Source organism: Amphiura filiformis, chromosome 4 (genome assembly GCF_039555335.1).
Source record: "Amphiura filiformis chromosome 4, Afil_fr2py, whole genome shotgun sequence".
NCBI lineage: Eukaryota > Metazoa > Echinodermata > Ophiuroidea > Amphilepidida > Amphiuridae > Amphiura > Amphiura filiformis.
The window spans coordinates 18,936,727-18,964,364 of record NC_092631.1 but is presented as its reverse complement, the minus strand read 5'-3'; the positions used below and the strand labels follow the sequence as shown (position 1 = coordinate 18,964,364).

Sequence of the window (27,638 nt, the reverse complement as noted above, 5' to 3'; positions counted from 1 at the left end):
ATCTGGATCATTTACGAGCATATACTCCAATAAAAGCAGTGAATTCTGCACCCGGGATTCTGCATCACACTAGAGTTGGAGATAGTCTAGACCTACCACACAATTTATTCGCTACCTGAAGTCGCTAATAGAGAATGAGAGATTAGAATATTTGTTTATATTTGTTTTCAATTTTCTAATATTTTTTTCAATACGTTCCATTAAATAATTCTTTAGGCCTATTCTGTCATGTCTGTAAAGTACGGTATCATACGCGTACCGGTATCAGAGAATCCGCGGTATCGCGTATCGCTCAACCTTAGTCAAAGGTCAAAACCAATTATGAAAATATGGCGTTTCGTCGGCGGCTTGTCTTCGAAGCGAGCAGTGATTTGATCAGTTTTCATAAATTAATACATCATTTTCTCAAAGTGGAAGGAATACACACCCGCTACAGGTAAGTGACGAAACCGTTACCACACATGAAGTTTTAGGGTGTGTCCAACAGTTTAATATTGAGGTTTTACCATTGTGAACATACCGATTCACATTATAAATCGTGTTTCGTAAGCTTTCTATTTTCTCAGAAAACTGAGCAAAAATTCACCTAATACTGAAAATTGACTGTTTTGACTGTTCTTTAATTTCAACCTTATCAAACCTGAAACAAATGTGCTGCCTTGCGAACACAAATTTTGCATATCATTGTCACTGGAAGGGGGAAAATAAGTTGAATTTCATTGATAACATGAAATTGATGCATATTTGTGTTTTCAAAGCTGTGCATAATTAATGCATTTCCAAAATAAAAAAAATATTTTGGTACTATTAGGGTCTGCCATTGCTGATAAAGAAGTGTGTGTAAGTGGATTCACGTTGGCAGTTCTGAAATTTCAAATATGATCAAAATTGTGATGGGGTCATCATGTACCTCTCTTTGGCTTGTACAATTAAAAGCATGTAAGCTACATTATTATCAATACCACCAATAGAACGAGAAGATTTGCCCCTTCATTTTGCATACCACTTTGACCAATTTTTTTTTTCTCATTTCTTCGCAAAATGCAAAAAACCTGCAAAAAAATGTGATGGGTGTAGTACCCCCTTAATGAGCTCCTTAAGCAACGAATAGAACACAGTCGCAGTCGCTGTCCGGATATTCAAAATGTGATTTACGCATACGTTTTCCCACCACATCCCACAATACACAATTACAGCTAGTGGTATATATATTCGCCAGCAATATTCTAGGAGTGGAATAATTATTATTAACCTGACAGAGGGAACTTCATTAGTTTAAGCCCTATTTTATGAGAATGAAATCTTACATCGATGGCGAATTGTTTGTCGGCAGCCATTTCTTGTCTTGCCGTATTCAGCGCGGCAAGAAGCTGTGGTTGTATAACTGGATGTTGCGGCCATAAAGTGACAACGTACTCTCCTGTGAAAAACAATAACATTATCATGTTATGATATGAAATGAAATGAATCGAATAAATTGTTTTTCATGCTTGGACATAATAACACTTACGTCCAATTTGAATAAGTAAATTTGTCCAGTATCTCACATGCCTAATAGGTACTCCAAAGTTGAATCAAATGCAACCGTTCAAAACGAACAAAGATGAGTTTTATTCACCACAGTCTCTATCTTGGGATTCAGAAGCTAATCAGATAGAGCCGAACTCACGCGTAGCCAGACGTGAAAAATCTGTGCCGGATCATAGATTTCTCACGCGATCACAGATCGGGTGATGCATCAATATTTTGTTCTATTTTCCATCATTTTCAGTGATAATTTTGTTATAAAAACAGCAAAAGTCACGTGTTTTTCTTCTCGTGTACCCGAACTAGTAAAGAAACCAAGTAAAGTTTGTTTCTGTTAGCCAAGATGTTACCTGATCTCTTTTATAGCGAAATTACAATAATTGTACAATTGTTATTGTTACAGTATGTTTATAAACCTACGGTTACCTTATGCCACTTGATTAGATAGAGAGATAAAATACCGATTTGGACCTTAATTGGTTTGGCTGGACGTTCTGCTCCCCCAATCTACCACACCAATTCTCTCAACATACAAAATTTATCATGTTAACAAAAATATTACGGGTACTGCTTGGTGATACAAACAATTACGTTTTATTTCACCCATAGACATGACAGAGGAGATAAAAACAGAGAGCGTACCACCAGTCAAAGTCCCCGTGTATTGTATACGGTGAGCTCTCGCATATTCACGAGGGCCGATTGTTCGATCGTGCCGTGTCAAACAATCACGCCAGCGCTGCGTGCCTTCGCGTATACGCGATAGAGCGTTGCGTTCTTTCGCGATTACGCGATAGACTATGAAAATACACGGTAATTGCGTAGCAGTCTCGCCTGTCGCATTTCATGGAACAATCGGCCCTCATTATCGGATGATGCGGATACTTTGACTGGTGGTACGGGCTCTGTTTTCTCTCTTCTCTGTGATTTCACCATAATATTCCATTGACCCGTGTAGAATACAATCGGCAGCGAATGGGTTCATTGCTACTAAAGGTCGTTGCCAATTCAGTTACCTAACAATATACATATATATTGAGTGCTTGAGTATAGTAATTCAATGGTATCCTTATCAGGCAACAGTGTCACAGTGGCTACATTGTACCTTAAGGGTACACGGTGTGTTGTTGGTTGAAGCAGGTATAATTGTTATTATATAAATCAATATATTATTGAAAAATAGCACTTTGATGTTTTGCAAAAGTTCATTCTACATATCATATACTTTGAAAACTTGCTTGATTTACTGTTCTGAATGAGGTCTGTACGTTTTACAAAAGTGTTGTTGTTTTAGCCTTTTTTACAACATAACTCAAGAACCAAAGGACCTACAAAAGAATATCTGCCATATAAGAATTATTCTACACACTCGCTATGAAATGACCCATGCATTTTTTGCCAAAGCTAACTGCCATTCGCAAGGTGCTCTGAACACCAAATCGCAACAGTTTTAAATAGTTGCTAACCTTAACACTAAGTTTGCAAGTAGTATTTCTAAACGCAAGAACTGAATTGTCTTGAAAACACAGGGATTTGTGTCTTACAGAAATCATTCTCTAGATAAGACTCCTGGGTGTAGAAGGTCAAATTGTGGAAAGAAGATGGTGTGAAACATTCAGTCGCAACATGTATTAAACTATGTAGGCTTTCATTTACCTTGGTATGTTGATTTTTAAATCTGGACTGTTAACCAGACATACCTTTTATGACGGGCGAACCGAAGTTGCGGCTATATTTTGGGAGAAGATACTGCAATTTCCAGACCTTGAAATTATGAGGAAAGCGTTTGGGGACTTTCTAAGATGGACCTGTTCCCAAACTATACTGTTAGAACACTTTTTAGGTAAAACATTTACCCGAAATTAGGTACATTGGGTTATTTTCAGCAATTTACTCAATGTTGGCTAAATTTTAAACCTTACCCAACCCACGAGGGTTGTTCATATCGTAAACACCGGCTGGTAATATTGCACTTGTACTTAACTTAGTGTCATTTTGCAATTTTTTTTACCCAAGTTGGGTAAAAGCGCTATTTGTCCCAAGCGCTGGATACCATATGAATTGTCCTTATTGGTTAGGTAGGGATTTTACCCAATGTTGAGTAAAATTTACCCAATTGAAGTAACCATAAGAAAGGTTATTAGCATCGCAACTTAGTTTGCGGTATCTTAAGAGGGAAACCTCTTCTCTTGTCTTTCTTTTTATATTTTTCAATATATTTGTATTATTAGTTTTAAGGTTAGAGAACCAGGTAAAGGTAAATTGCGACGCAAAAATCCATTCTTATTTTGTTTACTACTGTGTAGATCACACAGTGACACGACCGCTTTTTGTAGGACACCCTGTACCTAATGCGAAGTTCTATTCCCAACCTTAAAGTGATGATTGTCTATAATAAGTTGGCTTTGAGCTAATAGTACTGTGCACTTCCTCTTTTTATTATTAAATGAAAACCATGGACAATTTTCTCAGTGTGAGTGAAAATTGTGGTTATCAGAATCACTACGAAGGTTTCGATTTATCTTATCACATTTCAGTTCCTCTTTCTATAGATATTAAGGGCTCGGGCCAAGCTTGGTTTCAAATTGGTCCAAAATGGAAAAATCGGCCATGTTTGCTGTTAATTTTTGCCTAGCAATACTGATCATAGGTTCAAAATTTATGGTGCATATCAATCACCAACCTCTCTAGTTTATTATTTGAGCATGATCACTTGTGCAAGGTCCTAGGAAATTATGTAAATATGTCTGTATATATAATGTTCCACATCGGCTCACGCACTTTTTATTTCACCCCAGATTTCATATCTTTCCCTTTTACCGATTTCCGCATCATTTCGGTATAAAATGTTGAAAACTCCAAAGAAAGAATTATGATACTTATTTCGAACTTCGGAGTTCAACAAATGCCTAAATTAGTCTCGTCAAGACAGAAAATTCATGTGATTTTGCATCTTGGGAAAACGATCATGTGTACATGCTATTTTGTCAATGAAAATTCACGAATGTTCCCACTTTTCAACGAAAAAGAGTTCTGCAGCATTGGTTGGAGCGAGGAAAAGTAAATTTACGTGCATTCAGTAGTTCTTTCCTGTCTAAATCGTTCCGTTTAGTGCTACGTTCAGCTCATTTATGTCAAATCTGCCGAATTCGTGCTACGCAGTTTTTGAGGAAAAAATCCTTGAATATAAGCTTACTTATTGAACGTATCGACCCGAAATTGGACACGTTTCAAAGCCAAGACATGCTTTGCTCTGTGGTTTGATTTATACTCACGATTATCATCTTCTGTTGATTATTTCAGGTTTTTCCTGCAAAAGTTAAATCCAACATCCCATATCTGACAAACACATGTCATTCAGTGGAAAAAATACTTGAAATACAACATAGCTCAATATCAACCTAAAGACTAAGTTCGGTTCACATTAAGTTCACATTGTGAACCAACATTACAAACGATGAAACTCTAATTGACCTAGGGGATGCCGATGACTGGTCGCTTTACCTCGCGACTCCGGCGCGACCAGGTCTAGATACAAGGCAAAGGGACTGGTGTGTACATACAACCATTGACACTGCCATCATGGTCACAGCTTTATTTTACTGTGGTGGACTTTACAAAGCACAGGCCCTAAATGAAAAAAAAATGAGCACAATGATTACGCATGCTCCCAGGCAATGAACAATGGGAACACAACGTCACATCATGAGATGTCATTCATAATAGGTTTCTTCAAAATCGCTTTATAAAACTATAAATTGTGCGAGCTACCGGAAGTTACGACATGGAAAGGTGCCCAAAATAGGCGTGACAAAGAGGCGGAGCTATTCACAATTTCCCGTTTTTATTTTCATATTTCTTATTTGTTAGGTTTCATTTTGTTTTCATTATTATTTTATTTGACTTCTGATACGTATATATCTTACAAACTATTATTTTCATGATATACTTTTGATTTATAGCCATTTAGTGGGCGGATCAGTAATACTATTCATATTGAAATTAGTTGACCTGCTAATAATTATGTAAATTATTGACGTGGTCGTGGAACAGCTGATCGCCACACAGTTTACTCGGTAAACCTACTACTACTGTCTACGTACGTATAGCTGCCAAAGTAAATACATGTAAAGTCATCGCGTCGTGGGTTATAATATTTACAAGCTCAAAGGTAACTTTTAAGGTAAGAAAAACAATATGAACTATAAATTAAGAATTGTCGAAAGAGTTCAGTTTTGCCCTAAAAAATCAGACCGACCTAAAAACCGCCAAACTTGATCTTATGTGTGTCGAATTTTGCACTGCTAGCCTGTTAGGCTAGGCATGATCACATTCTCTAACATGTGAGGGCGGGCGTCATTAAGCATCTCATAGACATACCTAGACCTATGACTGCCCATCCTTTACCACAGCGGGGGGTCAAAGCCCGGCCCGTATCCAAGGTGATATTGACGGATTGACAGGGTTAGGGCTAGGCACGGAGAAATATTGCATACATGTTTGACGCGCTCGTTTGCGTGATTACTGCGCCGTTGTCGCCCGCGTCAAATGCAGCATGTTCCGTAGACGCGGACATGTCTGCTTGTTTGCGTACGAGTATGCATCCTTGACCTTGTCAAATTCGTTGCTAAGCAGTGTCAGCTTCACTACGGCTACGCGAGTCAAAGTCACTGGTCTAGGTTCTTGTTTGTCTGGGAAGCATCTTGTGATCCAAGATCCTGCCTTAACTGTGTAATCCAATAGAGGCCGTCAGCCTTTCGCCATCTTGTGGGTACAAATGATACGCGTGTGTATGCGTCGGACACTACGCGCAAGGCGCAGCTTGCCACGCAGCTGTTATCGCGCATCGACACGGCGATTTTGCTGTTCACGCATGGAGATCGAACGACCATCGCAGCGTGTACCCACAAGATGGCGGCATATGACGTCACGCTGACGGCCTCTATAGGGAAATGAAGAAAATTTGGATTTTGACCCTAAAAATTCCAATCTGCATAAATTTTAGTGAAAATGCATTTGTGGAATACTATACTATTCAAGTAGTGAAAGCCTTGGCGGGAAATCCAAGCTGATGGACTATGCCAAGTATTGCAGTAGAAGGAGAAGCCACATTTCATGAAACATTAGTGCATTTTTGTAAAATGGCCCTTCGTGCTCAAAAATTTAGCCATAAAATATATACACCCAATAAGACATAGGAAGCTACTGATATAATTATAATGCTGGGACACCAAATTTGGGACATTCAGGCGAGCATACTTTTCCTCATAACATTGCCAATAGTAGGCCTACATACATGATTGACCCCTCATTTTTTAAGTTAAATGATTCTCTTTTTAATGAAAGCAATTTTAGATGAATTTATTCAATTTCAAAATATTATGAACATGCCTAGTTAGGCTAATGAAAGTCGATTCCTAGTTTCCCGTTACCCTACTCCGCTCAAAACCAATTGCTGGCCAAATATTTCATTCTTTTGAATATAATGTTGATTTCTAACAAACCAATAAATAATTGTGGTTTGAAATATATCATAAATATCTTTCTGTTGATTTTCACGGATTTTCTTTGCAGTATGGTAAAATAATTAATAATATTAATCATGAATACCTACTCACTTCTATGTCGTATGTCCCGCACTTTTTTATCTGCTCTGATCTTATTCCGTAAAAAATATTGTGAAACTTTGGATAATAGTTGTACAATCACCTTCATGTGGTTGTAAACTACATCAGTTAACTACAAACTGTGATTTATCACATACATGGGTAGTTATTGGTTTTCACCTGTAACGTACAGATGCAATAATTAAATGGCATAAAATAATGAATAATGAAAAATGAAATGGTCACCTACACAGTCATGAAAAATTGTGTAACGGGAAACAAGGAATTGACTTTCATTGGCCTTATGAAGCAGTTGTACTTTGTAGTAACTACAAATTTGGAATATGCGCAATCAATGAACCAGTCAGTTGTCAATACATGTATGAAGACGTAGTATAGTACATATCATACGTGTTGAATAAACTGCTGATACATAAAATGTTTTCAGATGCATGTACACGTGGCATGCATCATCATTGCATATATGCATACTAGTTGAATTTGATTGAATGTCCGAATGATCATGTTGAGCAGGCATCAGTACGGTACATAATTATTATCGAGAAGTGTCTAGCTTTGAATTCAACTCACAACAAGCATTGAAAGCTGAGTCCTAAGTAGTATATTTTTATAACTAGCTGTCAACCTAAGGGGCTGGCATTTTCTTTGGAAGGGGGTGGGTCCCCACTCCCAAATATACTGGAGGGGGTTTAATATTTGCACAGAAAAATAGGAGGGTCATCACATGTTTGATGACCAAAATGTAGGCATTCAGTCACAAGATGACTACAGATAGTGTGTTTATTTTATTTCAAATAACTGATCAATTTCAATTCAATTGTTGCCTGTTTAGAGGGTAAGGTGTATCGGTGGTAGGGGGTAATCAAATTTTTGGTTCTAAAATAGGGGTCAGGGAAGGTTGCACTTTTATTAATGCCAAATCTTTCCAATCCTTTTCAGCGTGTCATCTTTTTGCGTTATCCCATAGAACTGCAGTGGGGAGCAACTGATACGAATGTACGTTTAAAAATTATAATTTGTCAGATTTTGAATAATATTTTATTTCAAACCTTTGTTGCACAAAATGATGAGTCGCATCAGCCGGATGCATCAGATTCCATTAGGCAATGAAAAAAACCCTCGGTTTTACGGGAGTGACCAACCCAGATTTTAAAAAAAAGTTTTTAACAAGTTTTGGCTAAAATCAGGTCAAATAAGCCATTTTGGGGCTAACATTTAATTGATTTTTAGAAATTACTTTTTCACAAATACTCTGTACATGTTCAAAATTGATATGTTAGCCAAAAAATCATTACATTTGCACAATTTTCAAGCTTTCGGTGATAATATGTGACCCCTCGGCACAACTGAGGCCGGATGTCGCCAGTGCCACTATTGAGATATGCTCCATCAAACTTAACAGTAAACAATAGAAAACAAAGGCTTTATTGACTGTTTTATTGATTTTTCACTACTTAAATGTCAAGTACTATATACATGATATACATCATTTTAAAGCTAATTTCAAGCAGAATATTTTGGTTCAATATCTCAAAAATGATGATTGGCGACTTCAGGGCTCAGTTGTGCCGAGGGGTCACATATAGGGTAATATTTAGCCTTCAGGAAAGAAATTTCATCAAAAATACCACAATAATCCCAAATTGACCCTACTTCAAATGTCCTTCAACCCATATTAAAAAAAAAGGTTATTTTTTTTGGGGGGGGGGAGGGCATCGCATGTAGAACTTGCAGTTATTAATGGGAACGAAAAAAAGGTCATTCCCCTGCACTTACAAATGTTATGTAAAACCTGATCCAGTTATAATTACACCAGTGGGTAAAAGTACACCAACTATTTCAGGACTGAATTTGCAATGACATCATTTGAGAGGCTATGTTCAAACATAGGGTGCTTGACGCTGTACTATGTACCGTAGTCAATGTCATTCAGTTTCATATTCACTGGTTTTCAGTCACAAATCTAAACTTGTCAATGTTGGCATGTGGATTGCATCTTGTGTTTGGTTTCTTATCTCATACATAATTATTGGCTTATTTTTTTTGACATTCAACTGGTCTAGTACATATTTAATTCTGTTATTTATCTTATGTTTTTCTCTGAATATGCCAGATAATCAACCCAGTGGGCACAGGTTAGGATTTCGACGTTGTATCAACGTTGATACAACGTCGAAATATAACCTAACCTGATTTCAACCCGATTTCAACCTAGAGATTGGTTGAAATCAGGTTGAAATTTCAACGTCGATACAACGTTGAAATTTCAACCTGATTTCAACCATGTTTCAACAAACTTTCAATGCAAAAATTAAGGAGGTTGAAATCAGGTTGAAACTTCAACGTTGATACAACGTTGAAATTTCAACCTGATTTCAACCAATGTTTCAATGCACAACTTAATGACGTTACATAAAATATTATTAGGACGAAATATGCATATGCCTAGTATAATACATGTTTAAAGGTCGATAGCATTGAAATTTTACCCAAGTTTTTCTATATATCCAGGCCGCATGATCTAACGATTTTAACCGAACTTCCGTTCCCTTCTTCAAGTGGCGCGCGCGGCGTGCACTACCTCAAATACTTACGCGAAAACACCGGGTGGAAGGCCTACGGGGTATGCTATACGGCCCCGTCGCCGTTCAATTGGCGGGCTGATGTTGATATGGGAATTCCTACAACATGGTGAAGTTGGTGCAAGAGACGTTCACAAACACTTGTTAGGGGGGGCTGATGCAAAAGGGTGGGGAGGGGCTTTAGTTTTGACCCTCCTAGGGGTAGAGGAGGGCCTTGAAAAAATGACCAAAAATTTTCCCAGGAAAATTGAGTTTATATGATTTTCTATGGGATTGACCCATAATTTTCATGTCAAAGGGGAGGCTGAATTTTTAGAGATCTGAAAGGGGCGGAAAACTTTCGCGATGATTTTTTTTTGCATCAGCCCCCCTAACAAGTGTTTGTGAGCGGTCCCTAATATGCCTATTCGCATATCTTCAAACTATTTTACTCCCGATCATATCGCCCCGGGGAATTGCCCGGGTATCGCCACGGCGGCATAGCCGGTGTAGCTACAAGGTCGGCGTATCGAGGTCGGCACCCATACGCGGGAGGCAACCGGGTGTGGGAGTGGGTGGGCCGGCCGCATCATAGGCCTATGTTGTCGATCATAGTCGGAGAAAGCAGGGGAGTGTTATGGGGGACGCCCTCTCTATTTTTTTTTTTTCATGGGGACGGCAAGTGTTTATAGGTAGGCCTATACCGCACGTTTGCAAGATATTGTGGGTGGGTATGTACACGCGTGCACAATTGTGTTAACAAGCGTTCGCAAATGTTTGCGAGTACGCACTCATGTTTACAAGTGTTCATGGGTACGCTTGCGTACATTGCCGGTACGCACGCACGTTCGCAAGTGTTTGCGAATACGCATGCGCGTGCGTAATTGTTTATGGGTACGCATGCACATGTTCAAGTCTTTATAGGTACGCACATGCGTTTGCAAGTTATTGCGGGTATGCACGCGCGTTCGCAAGTGTTTGCAAGTATACACATAATGCATACACAAGTGTTTGCAAGTACAAACGCACGTTCTCAAGTGTTTGGGAGTATACGCATGCACGTTCGCAAGTGTTTGCGTGAATACACTCGTTCTCAAGTGTTTATGCGTACGCATGCACGTTCGCAAGTGTTTGCAAGTACGCAAGCGTATGCGCAAGTGTTTACGGGTACGCACACGCATGCGCAAGTGTTGATGGGTACGCACTTGTGTTCGAAAGTTATTGCGGGTACGCACGCGCGTACGTTACGCAATCGAGTTTGCAAGTGTTTTCGAGTACGAATGCCCGTTCGCAAGTGTTTATGGGTACGCGAAAGTTATTACGGGTACGCATGCGAGTTCGCAAGTGTTTGCAAGTGCACACTCGCGTTCACAAGTGTTTATAGGCCTAGGTACGCATGCACATTTGCAAATTATTGAAGGTATACGTACGCGCGTGCACAAGTGTTTGTGAGTACGCACACAAGTGTTTATGGGTAGGCCTACGCACACGCGAGTGCAAAACTGATGCCACTGCCACGAGCGGGACGGCGCATCAATCAATGACATAATGCCTTGAATGTGTCCGTTTGTTTGAACTTGATGTAGGATCTGGATTTGGATCTGGATAGGCAAGCAGTGAATTCTGCATCACGCTAGAGTTGTAGGCTAGTCGGCCTAGGCCTATGAAACATGTTGAAAAACAATTTCAAATTTTTGGATATTCGTTAGTTCTGGTCGCATTTTTACCTATAAACATGTTTCTAATCCTAGATCACCATGTTTGGACATTCAAAAGTTTAAAAAATTTTGGATTAAAATTGTAGTAGTATCGCTTTCGCCCAACACTTTTCCAGAACGGATATTGCCCAATGTATGTACGTACATCAGTAAGCAAAAGGAGTTGTACGCGTACGTGTGACGAACATAAACTTGAGGCCTAAATTTGCAAATAAAACAGGTTAGTAAACATTTAAATTTTCTTTAAAGGTCTACTTGACTTTTGGACACATTGCTGGATTTATATTTCAACTTGGTTTTCCATTTTGTATCATCAGGATATGTTAAAATAGTTAAGCTTACTGAGCAGTTAAATTACATGCCTGCTGCACATGCCATGCATGCTGTACAATCATGAATGCACCATTCGAGACACGAAACAGTGCCTTGAAGTTGACATGCTTAATGACTTGTACTTGTACAAGACCCAGTCATGCCAGTTTGGAATATTTGCTGGGGGCAATCAGGCCCGTAGTCTGGATTGATTGGGGGGGGTATTGATTTTGAAAAAGTGGACTTTTTTCAAAATTTGGAACTTTTTGGACTGGGCGGATTTCGACATTTTTGGACGGACCAAGATTACAGAAGGCATAAAATGCGCTCGCAAATGGGACTTTTTGGGTTAAAAAAAGGGGAACTTTTTGGGCCTTTGGCATTTGGGGGGGGGGGGGGTGCTGGCTACGGGCCTGGGGAAATGCAAATGTTTGTTGTATAATTAAGAAACTAGGCCCCTAGAGCCTAGCCCTAGTCATATCATGCAGTAATGCTCATGTGCTACTGCTAGGTCATTACAATCGCACATTTTCAATTTGCGATTGTACTGTTTTTGGTCAGTTCTTCTTTCTTTCTTTCTTCTGTCAAACCTATAACGAGTCATCGTAGCCATATGCTCTAGGCCAGTGTCCAACTCGGGGGGTCAAAGGTCATATGTCATTTATGGCCAAAATGTGATTTTCACTAAAAATGCTTCATCTTCCACAAATTACATAATACAATGACGTCACTTGCATACCTGCATCGCCTTAGCCAATGTCTAAAAGTTGTACAAAGAATTGGGGTCAAAGGTCATTAAGAGGGGGGATCTCACAATTGCATTATCTCGACATCCGTAATGGGTATGGGGCTCAAACTCGGTGACAACAAATCTCATGACCAGGGCCGGGGACATTTTACAGGGGTCAGGTCAAAGGTCAAATTTTAGAAATGCATTTTCTGTAAGGGGTACGGGACTCAAACTCTGTGACAACAAACTGACCAGGGGAATATATTGAACACTTTGCAGGGGTCAGGTCAAAGGTTATCTTGGGTCAAATCTTATAATTTCTTCTTCTGGACTCAAACTCAGTGACAGCAAATCTCATGACCAGGGAAACATTTTGCAGGAGTCAGTGAGTTCAAAGGTCATGCAGGGGTCAAATTTTAGAAATGAATTTTTTGGACATCTGTAAGGGGTATGAGGCTCAAACTCGGTGACAACAAAATTAATGACCAGGGGGGATATGTTGGAACACTTTGCAGGGGTCAGGTCAAAGGTTAACTGGGGTCAAATCTTATACCGTAATTTCATTTTCTGTAATGGATATGGGGCTCAATTTCGGTGACAACAAACTTCGTGGCCCGGGAAACATTAAGGTCAAAGGTCAGGTCAAATGGTCATTAAAGAGTTACATGCCTTGCGATTGTCTGCGCTCTGTAAGCGCAAATCATTATCTCTAGTGTATTTTTTAGACATTAAGTTACTGGTAGGGCAGACTAGATGTGTCTTTGATGATTTGACATGAATTTCAATGTCAAAATGACAATTATTTTTTAAAATAATAAACTGAGTGATAGTGATACCAAGTTCGTGGAAGTCCACATCCCACTGACAAAATGATATTTTAATAAGCGCAGAATTATGAAGCATACATGGCCCAGGCCTATAAATATGGCTAGGCGTAAATAGTAGTACCAGTAATATTTAGTTAGACTAGGCTAGTGGAATTTGTGGAATAAAGTTCTTTTCAAATAGATAGAGCTTAAGAGCTCGGATAGCAACGTTTTCACGTATTTTGTGTGGGACCTGAGAGCACATCAGACATATCTAATTGCATTTTGATTTGAATACGAGGAATGTCCTTCTAGTACGGTATCAAATAATTTTTTGAAATTCGAGATTAAAAATTGATATTTTTGAAACAGTCCTCGAAGTAAATTCTATAAATCTAATGATATACTTAAAGTGTATGTAACTGGGACGAGCGGCCGTCAATCATATGAACATTTTGACCTTTCCTATTGAAGATATAGATTGTTCCCCAACAAAATTTAGGTCTTTTGGGGAAAAATCTATATATGAAAGGTCAAATTTGTCAATTGATAGTTGGCTTTTCATCCCAGCTACATACACTTCAAGTAGATATCATTCGATTTATTAAGTTTACTTTGATGAGAACTGTTAAATGTCAAAATTGCCATTTTAATAATTTGCCCCAAAATTTTATTGCATCGCGAATTTCAAAAAATTTCAATTAGTAAATATATCAGGAGGGCATCCCCTATTCAAAATTAATCATGTTAATGTTCGTTTGTGCTTCCTTGGTAGGCCTAGTTGCAACCGTTTAGTAAACATAACGGGTAGGCCTATATCTAATCTTTTCTGAGAGACTTAAGGTTAAATTACAAATATACATCATATGACCCTAATATTAATAATCTACTTATCTTCGTTTTTAATAGGCTAAATGAATTATGAACTTTATTCAGTATTTGTATTCACGAGATTTAGGCCCTTAAAGCTATTATAATAGGCCTATACCTTCCAAGTTATTAAAGGTCGTAAAGATCTTCCTCAAATAGATTCAACATTAAGGTGCAATCTGCAGTTCTCTAGAAAGAAAGTGAGGCTATTTTTAATTTTTCATTAAAACTTATCACTGCTCTATGTCAAAAATATCATGTTCTCTGAGTATGCCTACTTTAAACATGTGCAAGCATGAGCCAATTAGTGTTGAACACTCTTTAGGCAGATTTTTTTAGGCAGAAGATTTCACATCCCCAAATAATTTCTCTAGTCTAAAGCATGTGTCTAAAGGAGCAAAGATAAGTTATACTTTCCCTCTTTTTGGTCCCAAGAATGGCCCTAAGAATTGTTCAGCAGAATTACCCTAAACAGTCAGGAGTAACAGGTCTACCTTCAGTAGGCCTGGCCTATGCCTATTTTACATTAAGCATATTAATCGTACTGTAAGTCTATGTCAAATATAATGTTTTTGTATGTGTAAATTATGGAAATAATTGTATTTTTAAATCCCTAAATTGTTATTTTTGTCGTTACAGCTGACCTGTTGTTGTGCCACGTGACAATGGAATCAAAACAAGATTGGCCATGCAATAGACAGACTATAGTCCATGACAATGTACAATGTATAAAGCATCAAGAAAATTGACTTAACTTAGAAAGTTTAGATGCAGCCAAAGATTTCGGATGAACTGACAACTTGAGAGAGCCATAATTTTAATACATAAGAGCACGGTCAAATCAAAGATGGAGTAAACTGGCACGGCATGGCATGGACCAACTCCTACACTGAATAAAGTCCATTGTTGAGCAGTTGCTGCCACATACTACTCATCCGTTCAAGATCTAACTTAAGTTGTTAGCCCGGGGGGGGCACTCAATTTTTTTTGGGTAGGGGTGTGCCACCGCCAGTTTCGAACTTGAGGTCTAAGGAACTGATCGGCAGGCCAAAAAGGGGGGTCTAGGGAACTGATCGGCCGGTCAAAAAGGGGGGTCTTGGGAACTGTTTGACCGGCAAAAGGGGGGTCTTGGGAACTGATCAGCCGCCAAAATCTGAAAAATCTCGGCAACTAAACCATGCAGGCCAAACCAGGGTTCAATTTTGTTGCGTTTTTGCCACAGATTTTTGAAGGAATTGATTTCACTTTGAATTGTGCATTAAATTATTAAATCAGGAAAACCATTAATGCAAAATAGGTCTGTTTGGCCTATTACGATGAAAATCTCAGCAAAGCAAAACAGCATTCGAATCAAATTACTAGACCCTGCAGACCTACAATCTATGCTATTAGCCTACTGATAATTATAGCAGCAGCTAGCAGCACTACATAAAACGCCCACCATAAAAACAAACCCACAAAAATATTTTTTTCAGTGCCGAAAAGTAAAACATTGACTACATTGAACTGCATGAGATGATTGAGTGAAGTGTGCAGAATTTGACACCATTCCACTAGACCAGTAGATCGTAAATTACCTTTTAATTCACTGTTATGGCCAGCTGCAAGGATGTGCACACAATTATTTCAGGTACTTTTCCTCGTATTTGGCAATTTTATTCCCAAAAGAGATCTCAAAATCATTTATTTCTAGCAAAATGTTCATCAGCTGAAGGCATCGGCATCGCGGCAGGCACTCGACAGTGCAGTGCTGTTTAACAACAAACCAGTGTTGCCACTACTAAAGGAGCCCAAAATCCCGCCCAAAGTTCACCTTACTCCTAATACAATGTGTTTCAATGGGGAAGAAATTTATGGAAAATTCCCATTTGAAGTTTTTGAGCTCGCAAAAGTAGCTTTTGGGCTTGAAATAGTAGGACAGAAAACACGCCTGTCAAGATGCCAATGAGAGCGGAAATCGATGATCTGAGGGTCTATGGAACGGCTAGAAAATTTTCGGGGCTTCAGAGCGGGCAATCAATGAATTCAGAGGGTCTAAGGAACGGCTAGCGGCTCTGAAAAAGGGGGTCGTCGCCGCGGCACATACCCGTATAGCTGGGAAATGTGAGTGCCCCCCCCGGGGTTGTTAGTCATCATTCATTCCATATAGCCCGCAGATGGAATGAACTCACGCCTCACATTCCAGGAACTGTGAAATGGACCAGCTTCACTGAAGTGTTTTGGTCAAAAATGTGATTTTTGGTCAAAAAATGTGCAAACCCATCAGCTTAATGATAACAGCTGTTATTGCCTTGATATGTGTCTTGACATAGAAAGAACTAAGCAAGCAAATACAGATTCTGGTCTAGATTTTCTTAATATTGGTATTGATGACATCATCAATGCGATATAAGCCTACTGATAGGGTTGACGTTTTCGATGCTTATCTCCTTCAGCTTAAACTGAGCACGACAAGGATCCTTTGAATACGTTGAAGGGTGGATTGCAAACGCAGAACACTTCCAAAGCTATTGATCACACTATCTGTATATGATCTGATCATCAGTCTAAGAAAGTTCTGTGAAGTTCTTCGATGAGAAAAATAGAAGTATTCAGTTGTATAATCTGTCAACAATTTCAAGTTTAGTTATACGTGTAAAAGTCAGGACTTAGAAACCATAATTATGTTAAAGATATCTTACATGGTATCAGAAGTTTTAAGTAAGTTGTAACGTGAAAAGAAGAAAAACTTGATTTTACTCAAGATTTTTACGCAAGCCAGGGGAAACCCTATATTAACATTAAGTATAATGGGCACATTGCATCCAGTACATTCTTAAAAGGTTCCAAAAGGGTCAAGTTCTAAAGTGTCCTCCTAGTACATACATAGGCCTATGGATAACCCTCGCACTTTAACACAAACAGCTTTCTGAAAATTCACGAGTTCTTTTGAGAACCATAACTAAATCTAATGTATTTAGGCTCTAAATGTCCAGCTCTAACACTTTTTAAACAAATACACACGTTTTAGGAAGGCTCCGCCTATCACAACATTATGCCCTATTATATGTAAGAAAAATAATTATCAAGCACGAATCACGTGGTTTTATCTAAAACAAACTCATGGCGACCATGTGATTCGTGCTTGATTATTATTTTTCTAACATAAATTTATAAGGCATGATGTTATGATTGCCGGAGACGAAGTGCTTAGGAATAAAAGAAAATATTGTTTTCCACATTTTCACGAAACGATAGGTATTTTTGGCAACTCCAACTCCTAAACATCACAAATCACAAATAAAAAGCTTACATATCTAATTTCTAAAAGTTTAAAATGACTTTCAGCCCAAAATTCCAAGCAACCTTGAATTTTCGATGTGTGACACACATCTTCATGGTAGGAAGTCCTATGATGTTGTTACTTGTTACATACATGTACATGTATCTAAACATGCATGTCACTTAGCCAAACGTAATAACAGTGTTGAAGACGGGATATAAGTGTTCAGGATGCGTTTAGATACAAATTGTATCAAAGTATGATACATGTAACCATGGTAACGTAACTTGAAAATCAAAAGGACGGAGCTGATTTTATTTTGGATTTGCGATGTATAGGAGAATATGTTTCAAAATATGAAACCATAACTTACCCTGAATTCAAACTCTCTTAAGGGATGGAGTATGCACGTTTGGACAGTATTTATTGTGGGACATTAGAGCACATCAGACATATCTAATTGCAGTCTGAATACGAAGAATGTCCTTCTGATATTAAATAATTTTGATTTTTTTTAATTCGCAATGTAATACACATTTGAGCAAATCATTAAAAACTGATATTTTTAATATTTAACAGTACTCGAAGTAAACTTCATAAATCTGATGATTTTTTCCCCAAAACACCAAAAAAATTAGGTCTTTTGGGGAAAAAATCTATTTTTTTATCTTCAATATGAAAGGTCAAATTTTTCAATTGATCGTCGGCTTTTCCTCCCAGCTACATACACTTTAAGAATATATCATTAGATTTATAAAATTTACTTCGAGGACTGTTATATATCAAAAATGTGAAAAATATCAAATTTTAATAATTTGTCATAAAATTTGTATTGTATCGTGAATTTAAAAAAATGAAAATTATTTGATATCAGAAAGACATTCTCCGTATTCAGAATGCAATTCGATATGTCTGATGTGCTCTCATGTCCCACAAAAAATATTCATTCCAGATCCCTTAAAATTGTATATTATGTTCTAAAGACACAAAATAAAATTAGAAACAATTTTCTCAATTTCTTGAATAAGGACCTTAAAATATCCCAAATTTTGGTCAAAAATTTTGACCCATATTTTTGATTAATAAAAAATTATTGAGAGAACTGTTTCTAGTTTTGTGTCTTTAGAACATGCAGGTTTTTTTAAGACACACAAAACTATTTAAGTGTTTTTGGTGTTTTCCAGCTAAGGCGGCAGCCACTATGAACGTGGCTATACCATCTTAAAAAAAAAATAATGGATTACCTTGTTCTGCAGCTAGAGCACTATAATATTCCTGGTTGATTTTATACCAATAATAGGTGAAAGAAGTGTCCTGTATGTACATGTGTTTGTTGTTGTTTTCAGCTAAGGCAGTTGCCATTTATTACTACTAGCGGGTACCCGCGCTTCGCGCGGGCCCCCGCTAGATGAGTAAACGGGAGCGGTTAGTAAACGGGAGCGGTTAGCATAAACGATGGAAAATGGTAATCATGACAATTGGTATCGATTTAACAGCTCAATTATTAGGGCCTACTCGGTCAGTGATGTGGTACAATTTGTTGCCTCCATTTTGCAAACGATTTCCTTTAGCATAATCTTTTGCGTAATTTTTGTATCAAACACCCATATGACTTATTTTTTCTTTGTCTTTCCTTTTTTTCGTTCAGTTTCTCTCTCTATCTTTTTCCATTTCTTACTTTTCCGTAGTGGCGTGCGCAGCACATTGAAAGGGGAGGGGGAGGTTGTTCAGTTCCCCCGCATGGAGCATGGAGTCTGATTAGGAGTGTGAAGGGGCAAATTTTTTCCCACGAATCCCCCGAATGACCAACAAAAGTGCGGGGGGGGGAGGGGAATTGCCCGCCTGCCCCCCCCCCCCCCCTTTACTTGTTCCCTTTCTTTCTCTCTCTCTCTCTAGCTCTTTCTTTCTTTCTTTCTTTCTGTCTGCCTGTCTTTTTTGTCTTTCCCATTCTTTTTCTTTTCGTTTCTCTCACCCTTTCTCTTTCTTGCTTTCTTTCTTTCATTCTTTCTTTCATTCTTTCTTTTTTTCTTTCTGTCTTTCTTTCTTTCTGTCTTTCTTTCTTTGTCTTTCTTTCTTTCTTTCTGTCTGTCTTTCGTTCTGTCTTTCTGTCGTTGTCTTTCTTTCTTTCTGTCTGTCTGTCTGTCTGCTTTTCTTTTGTCTTTCTTTCTGTCTGTCCATTTTTGCGGTCTTCGTGCGAATTTGTTCCACTTTTGCACGCATGTATGTGGCCGTTTCTTTCTTTCGTTCGTTCGTTCTTTCTTTTAAATTTGTTTCTGTTTCATTATAGGCCTATACTATAGCAACATTGGGTTTCAAGAAGGTTGAGTTACATAGGCGTAACTTCAGGTGGTGGGGTGGGGGAAATGGTAATTATGGCAATTAGTATTGCTTTTACCAGCTCGTTCAGTTTCTCTCTCTATCTTTTTCCATTTCTTACTTTTCCGTAGTGGCGCGCGTGCGCAGCACATTGAAAGGGGGGAGGTTGTTCAGTTCCCCCGCATGGAGCATGGAGTCTGATTAGGAGTGTGAAGGGCAAATTGTTTTCCCGCAGAATCCCCTGAATGACCAACAAAAGTGTGGGGAGGGAATTGCCCGCCTGCCCCCCCCTTTACTTGTTCCCTTTCTTTCTCTCTCTCTCTCTCTCTAGCTCTTTCTTTCTTTCTTTCTTTCTGTCTGCCTGTCTTTTTTTGTCTTTCCCATTCTTTCTTTTCGTTTCTCTCACCCTTTCTCTTTCTTGCTTTCTTTCTTTCTTTCATTCTTTCTTTCATTCTTTCTTTTTTTCTTTCTTTCTTTCTGTCTTTCTTTCTTTCTGTCTTTCTTTCTTTGTCTTTCTTTCTTTCTTTCTTTCTGTCTGTCTTTCTTTCTGTCTTTCTGTCGTTGTCTTTCTTTCTTTCTGTCTGTCTGTCTGCTTTTCTTTTGTCTTTCTTTCTGTCTGTCCATTTTTGCGGTCTTCGTGCGAATTTGTTCCAGTTTTGCACGCATGTATGTGGCCGTTTCTTTCTTTCGTTCGTTCGTTCTTTCTTTTAAATTTGTTTCTGTTTCATCAAGTAGGCCTATACTATAGCAACATTGGGTTTCAAGAAGGTTGAGTTACATAGGCGTAACTTCAGGTGGTGGGGTGGGGGAAATGGTAATTATGGCAATTAGTATTGCTTTTACCAGCCCAATAACACGTATTTGCATATTAGAATTTGACCAAAACACAAATCCATTTTGCGTATTTTTGGTAGGCCATACCTTTTTTTGACTTCTTTCTTTCCATTTGTCACTTCCCCTGGATCTCTGGACATTATCCTCTGAATAAACGGGTACCCGCATACCTTCCTTTCTTTCTTTTCGACACATCCTTCCGTCCTCACTTTCTTTCATTCCTACCCTTTCCCACCATTTATTTATTTATTTCTCGCCAGGGCTCCTTGTCATTAAACCTTTCTTTCCTTTCATTTCTTTCTTTCTTATTTTCCTTCGTTCTCAGTCCTTCTATCTCTCTTTACTTTCATGCTCACATCATTTCTTTACTTCTTTCTCATTTTCCCTCTCTGTATTTTTCCTTCTATCTATATCTCTTACGTTAGGTTTTTCTTTCCCTTTCTCCTACTCTGTCTTTCTTCCTCTCTAGCTAGGCCTACTCAAGTTATAGTCAAACGCATCAAAACTCAAAATTTATTTTCAAATTACAAATTTACATACCTTTAAATCAGTTGCGTGTAGCGTGATATGGACAGGCGTGTGCCTCCGATCGATCTGAAAATTTAGAAAATTCCACAGGAAAATTGCCGAAAAACTGCGGCCATCAAGCCCCACCCCCATGGTCGGTGACCCCCCTCAATATGATGACATAACTCTTTAAAATCTTCTAACGGTAACAGCATTACACGGTAATAGCCCCGAGCACAGTAAATTTTACTGTCGCAATTTTCGTACCGTCTCTGCCATTTTTGCATCTTGAGGTTGACGCGTGCTCGCTCGCTGGGTTGCTATGCGTGTGTGCGTATTAATGTGCGTAGGCCTATAGCATGGCAACGAAATGACGGGCCACCATTGGTTGATCCACCAAATAAATCCAAATAATTATTTGTATTTATTAATTTATCTATTTATCTATGCAATTACCATTCATCTGGAAATGCTAGAACTTATTTATTTATCTATTTATTAATTTATTTGTCATCTATAATCTCTGACATGATACCAATGAATCGATCAGTTCCTCTTCAAAGTATCGATTATCGGCAAGTTCCTCTTTAATAGTATAGATTACTTGCATTATAAAGGTACAAAAAATGCTTTGTCAACTCTATAATAACATGTTAATATATCGTGCATCTATTTTTCAAAAGTGTTTTAGAACGTTATTAAAACGTTTTTATACCCTTTATATTTAACCAACAATAAAACGTTATCTGTAAAATGTTTTGTGTTTGCTACGACGACGTTGACAAATTTATATGATGATGATATCAAAAATAAATTTCAAAGTTCAAGGTAACTCGACTTATGGCCTAAAACGCGACGCTTACTTTGCACGTAAAATCTTTGGAAAGCTATTTAGGATTTGAAGGTTAAAAATAGGTTTTAATTGAGGCTTTTACGATAAAAAGGTGAGAAATTAGCAAAATCGAATACTAAGAAGATTGCCCAAGTTGCATGTTTACTCAGTGGTGGCCATCTTGAAAAAAAATGTGATTTTTGGGCAAAAATTTGATTTTTGACAAAATGTGTTTTTTGGTAAAAATGTCATTTTTGGTCATAAATGTGATTTTTGGTCAAATATGTTTTTTTTTTCAAAACGTGATTTTTGGTCAGGGGTCAAAAATGTGATTTATAATAAAAAAAATGTGATTCATGGTCAAAATGTGATTTTTGGTTTAAAATGTACTCTTGGTCAAAATGTGATTTTTGGTCTAAAATGTGATATTTGGTCAAAAATAGGATTTTCGGTCAAAAATGTGTTATTTGTTCAAAATGTGATTTTTGGTCAAAATGTGATTTTTGGTCAAAATGTGATTTTTGGTCAAAATGTGATTTTGGTCCAAAATGTGATTTTTGGTCAAAAATGTGATTTTTGGTCAAAACATGACCGCCGCGCACGCGCGCGGGCACGGGCCCGCGCACCCGATGGCCTCCCGCGTTGCGGTGCCGACTGCACCGGCCCTCCGACTCCGACGCATGCTCCACTGCACGAGGCCAACTGACACCACACCCGGTAGACTCCCGCGTATGGATGCCGACTGCACCGGCCCTCTGCACCGACCACTGCGCGCGGCTCACCACGACTCCACACCCGGTTGCATCCCGCGTATGGGTGCCGACTGCACCGGCCCTCTGCACCGACAACGACGGCGATACCAGTTACCCAGGGCGATACCAATCCTAGCCTATAATCATGAATTCATGATAATATTCTCCCAGACGGACCACAGCGGTGAGGTTCTACAAGTGGGTACGTATAAATTTATTACTATATAATAATTATATTTAAATAAATATCAGGTTAAAATCGGATTAAATTCAGGTTGATATTTCGGCGTTTAATACAACATGAAATTCAGGTTGAAATTAGGTTGAAATTTCGACGTTGAATCAACGTTGAAATCGGGTTGAAATCAGGTTAGAGTCGATTTGCAAATACAACGTGATTTCAACGTCGAAACGTCAACCTGATTTCAACGTGATTTCAACGTCGGGTGTGCCCACTGGGCAAGTCAGCTAGAATGGAAAATGAACCATCAACAAGTAGTGGGTTTGTTCCAGAGAAGAGGAATACTAGCAAGGTAAAGACACATTTTTGGCTATTACCCATGGACCTTGTTCCATGGCCCCATAATTTTGGGGCCTCTACAATTGAGTTATGGATCTTGCTTTGTGGCCCAAAATTACCATGTTTTTGGCCAAAATAGGGCAAATTGCACAATTTTGAGTGCTTCTTGGGCACTGGCCCATAGCAAATTTCACTTCATTTTTGTGCTCTTCTGGCGCAAATATCCTGGTTAAATATATGCGTGTCTGTCTCTAAATTGTAATGGTTCCGCTGCCATTATGGATCTTATACCTAAACCAAACTTGTCCACTTAAGTGCATATCCTTCCTTACGGTGAGTTTGGGCCTCCAAATTTTGGCCTGGCCCAGTGCCTCCAAAAAGGTAAAGCCAGCATGGTCATACTTCATGTGACTGTCATCATTGTTTGATAATTTATTTTCTATTGTACACACACATCCCCTGATTTGTCCACATGATTTGAGTTTCAGATCAGTCACGTTTCTTGGATGACTGAGTTCTGTGGAGTGTTGCCAAATGTTTTCAGCGCTAAAGTCAGGGGCGTAGCAAGAGCCTCAGGGGCCATGGACAAGTAGCAGTACAGGCCCTTTTAACCAGGCGAGATTTAGCCTACCTTATGGGGGCCCTGGGCCAGGCCAAAATTTTGAGGCCCCGAACTCACGTGCCGAGGAAAGCATGTGCACTCAAGTCAGTTGTCAATTTTTGGTTTAACTAAAGGGGGACTATCATATTTTGTTCAATTCAATTTCAGACTATTTTGGCCCAAGATCAACATGAATTCTGCTATTTGAAAGCGCGCAAAGCATGGAAAATTGAACAATTTTGCCCTATTTTGACCAGAAAACATGCCGTTATTGAGGTTAAAAGAAAGATGCATATGCCAATTTTGGGGCCCCAAAATTTGAGGGGTATAAAAATCCGACCCTGCTCTCCATTATCAGCTCTTATTTAATTTTCGTCTTTGTGCTTGGGGCCCCTGAACCCCCGGGGCCCATGGACTTCGTCCACCCTGTCCCCCCGCTTGCTACGAGCCTGGCTAAAGTAGACCTGACTCTTGTAAACTAGCCCAATTTTCGGCAAGTTGCCAAGTTTTTTGAGTAGTGCCAAACAATCAGCAAGGGGGGGGGGGCATTTAACACAAATGGCCATACAAGTATGCTCCCACGGAAAGACCCCCCTTTTTGGATTTTGCAGCTCTGAAAGTGACCAAAATAGAGCTCCAAAACACCCTTGATTTTGATAATTTCAGCTCTAAAAGACCCCAAAATTGCTCATTCCTTGTATTTATGTTTTTCAGGTGATTTTCAACCAGAAACCCAAAAAAGACCAATGATTTTGACTGTTAACACTAACAGGTCCAAAAGACTTCCCTTTTACCGGTACGCTCTCAGCTCGTAAAGACCCACCACTTCAAAATTCTGGGGGAACATACCCACCAAAATTTTGTATGTTGTAAATATTGTAAAGTGCCAACTGAAATTGGGAATACATTTAATAACAATGAATTAAACTTATAATTGCAGAATCAACCACCATCACATAAAGGTGTTTCCAGCAGATCCACACCCACCACTATTCGTGCAGAAACCAAGGTAAGCATGCTATTGAAATGCTGAAGATTTCTTCAACATTAAAAGACACTAAGACAGAACTGATATTTCATTTTAATTTACAACTATAACTTAGAACACCATGTGCATTGCTATTAATTTGCAATACAGTGCAAATCTTCAGTGTCATTTTAACTTTGCAACACAATGTACAATTTGTTATGGAGACGGAAATATTTGCAACAAAACATTTCAGTATGTTGTATGACATTCCTCACAGCAAGTTACTTTCCTGTGTGTTTACATTTTTGAGACAGATTAAAAGCAGTGCATCTGCAGAGAGCACCATTGTGCAAAGTCACTGCTCCATACAGATACACAGTCTTGTATGTATCACACACAGGTACGCTAATGTCGGGGGGGGTTAGGGCTCAAATGGGGTATGTACTAAGCCTTGCTCAATTTTATTTACCAGTACATACATGTATGAATATCCACTTGTATACATACCCTTTCTCATTATTTATGTAATCATTGTGCAATAACTAATCTTTCTTTTGAGATGGTCAATTTCTTGACCGCTAATTGAACCCAGGATCTTCCAGTTGTTTTAGCGGATGCTGTTACCAACAAGTTATCAAGGCCTCAATACCTGACTCACAGAAGGTTCCTGGTTCAATACCCGGTTGACAAAACAATTGGTTCATTATAGTATGAGGCCAACATATCTGGTTAGAATAGTATGTATAAAAATACAAGTTATACCATTATATATAATAATAATATCTTGGTTGTGAGTTCATAATCTCCATGTTTCACATCATAGGGACATAGTGAAGAGCTTAACATTTACACTTGTCTGTCATCTATACTGAGCATTGAAAAGATGTACATCACAACCCTACATCCCAATCCTACATCCAGGATGTGATGTTAATCCTCCATGTATATCAACAGAGGTACTCTTGATTACAGAATGTGTAATAACAAATAGCTAATTTGTATGTGATTGTCTTTTAGATTTAGGAACTGCTATGTGTTTTTTCACTTCACACAACGTGTATTGCAATCATCACAGCATAAAATAGTAAGATTACAAGTACTTTCTTACAGCTTTGGGTCTTGCTCAATATTGTGAATGGTTATAGACCTGTGTTAAGTATTTGAGTTTGTGACTGAAAGTGCATGTTTTAGCCCATATTTTATCAAATTGCACAATTCAATATATGTTGGTAGTTACAGTTACAAGAAGATATTATATTCCACCTTTTTTTATTTAGCCCAACAGGTTCATATAATTTGTTTAATCTCACCAGATTGAGTGCTGCTGTGGGTTTTTTTTGGTTTTTTTTAATTCACTGTATGCTGTGAATGTTGCATCATTGGATATACAATAAATATTCAAAGTTGTTATTGTTCTGAAACTTTACTGTGTTTTGTGTAATTGATTTTGATTTGGTCCTTAATTTCCCAGATACCAGAGCCTCAAATAGAAGACGATGGCAAATGTGGAAATCGTCTTGTGGACGTGGATCTGCTGGAAACATTCATAAAGAACACTTGCGTGTGCAAGTTTTGCCTCTCTACAGGATGTGCACTGCAGCTCTGGGTGGAACAGGATCACGGATGGGCTACACGCCTGGGGCTGCAGTGCACTAATTCTAGGTGCCGCAAATACACCGAAGCGGATATGTTTAATCACTCCACAAAGCCTGTTGAGAAACTCCATAACTCTGAAGAAATTAATCGGTAAAGAGGGAATAATAAATAGTCCACATTCACTAATGTCACTTGCATATCTACATGTCTATTAGACTGTGCAATATTAACTATAAAGATACAGGTTAGATTGTTTGAAATGATCCTTGCATATGTTTTAAACACAAATTTCATCTGTTACTTGGAAATCTGTTCAGCAGTAATGTAATAGCAAAGTATGCTTCATGGTCATCATGTCAACTTCCCATAAGTTGAAGTTCCTCATTTACTGTTACATTAATATACTGTTGTTTTATGTGCTGTACCATACCTCTATTTCTTTGTATAAAGGAGCCTTATTTTAGGCATGAGGAGTATCGGGAAGGGGAGAAGTGCAGCAGTCACCTTAAGTGCCTTCCTGAGTTTGCCGCAGCCACTTGTGCGATCTCATTGGCGGTCACATGAGGCCAGCATGGCAGAAAGTGTAGGTTATATATGCCCAACAATGAAGAAGTAACATGGTGTTAATGTCTCTAAGAAATAATAATAGTCAAACTAATACATAAAATGGCAAAGGATGGCATCACTTGGATTACTAATCATATTGACTTTTTTATTTGATTTGTATTATGTATCATCAGACTTCCACAGAATTTCAGAGCAGTATTTTACCACATTTAGTTGGTATTGATTTGCATGCAGAATTTGTCATTTCGTATTGCTACTACATGTACATTGTAAATTTAGTAATGTATTAGTCATAATTTTAGCCCGAGGCTGTGCAATAATAATGAGCCCTGTGAGAGGGTAACATTGAAAGAAAAAAAATTTTGGAAAAATTCAAACGGGATGGGCTGGGCAATTTTTGCTATGCGATTTGCAAATCCCCCTCCCCTTCATCATTTTTGCACAGCCACAACGGCAAAGGTGATGGATGTCAACAGTGCACTAAATGTCGGCCACAAATGCAAAGGTGATGGATGTCAACAGTGCACTAAATGTCAGCCACAAATGCAAAGGTGATGGATGTCAACAGTGCACTAAATGTCAGCCACAAATGCAAAGGGGATGGATGTCAACAGTGCACTAAATGTCAGCCACAAATGCAAAGGGGATGGATGTCAACAGTGCACTAAATGTCAGCCACAAATGCAAAGGTGATGGATGTCAACAGTGCACTAAATGTCAATATTCCTTC

The 27,638-nt window shown here is 38.5% G+C and overlaps 1 protein-coding gene across 1 annotated transcript in view; it reads right to left on the bottom strand.

Moving 5' to 3' along the window:
• LOC140150644 (uncharacterized) overlaps positions 1-27,638 on the bottom strand; it is a 59,497-nt gene that overhangs the window by 12,836 nt on the left and 19,023 nt on the right. The window contains exon 3 of the mRNA XM_072172706.1: positions 1,308-1,420. Coding sequence (XP_072028807.1) covers positions 1,308-1,420 — 113 coding nt within the window. The remainder of the gene's footprint in view (positions 1-1,307; positions 1,421-27,638) is intronic.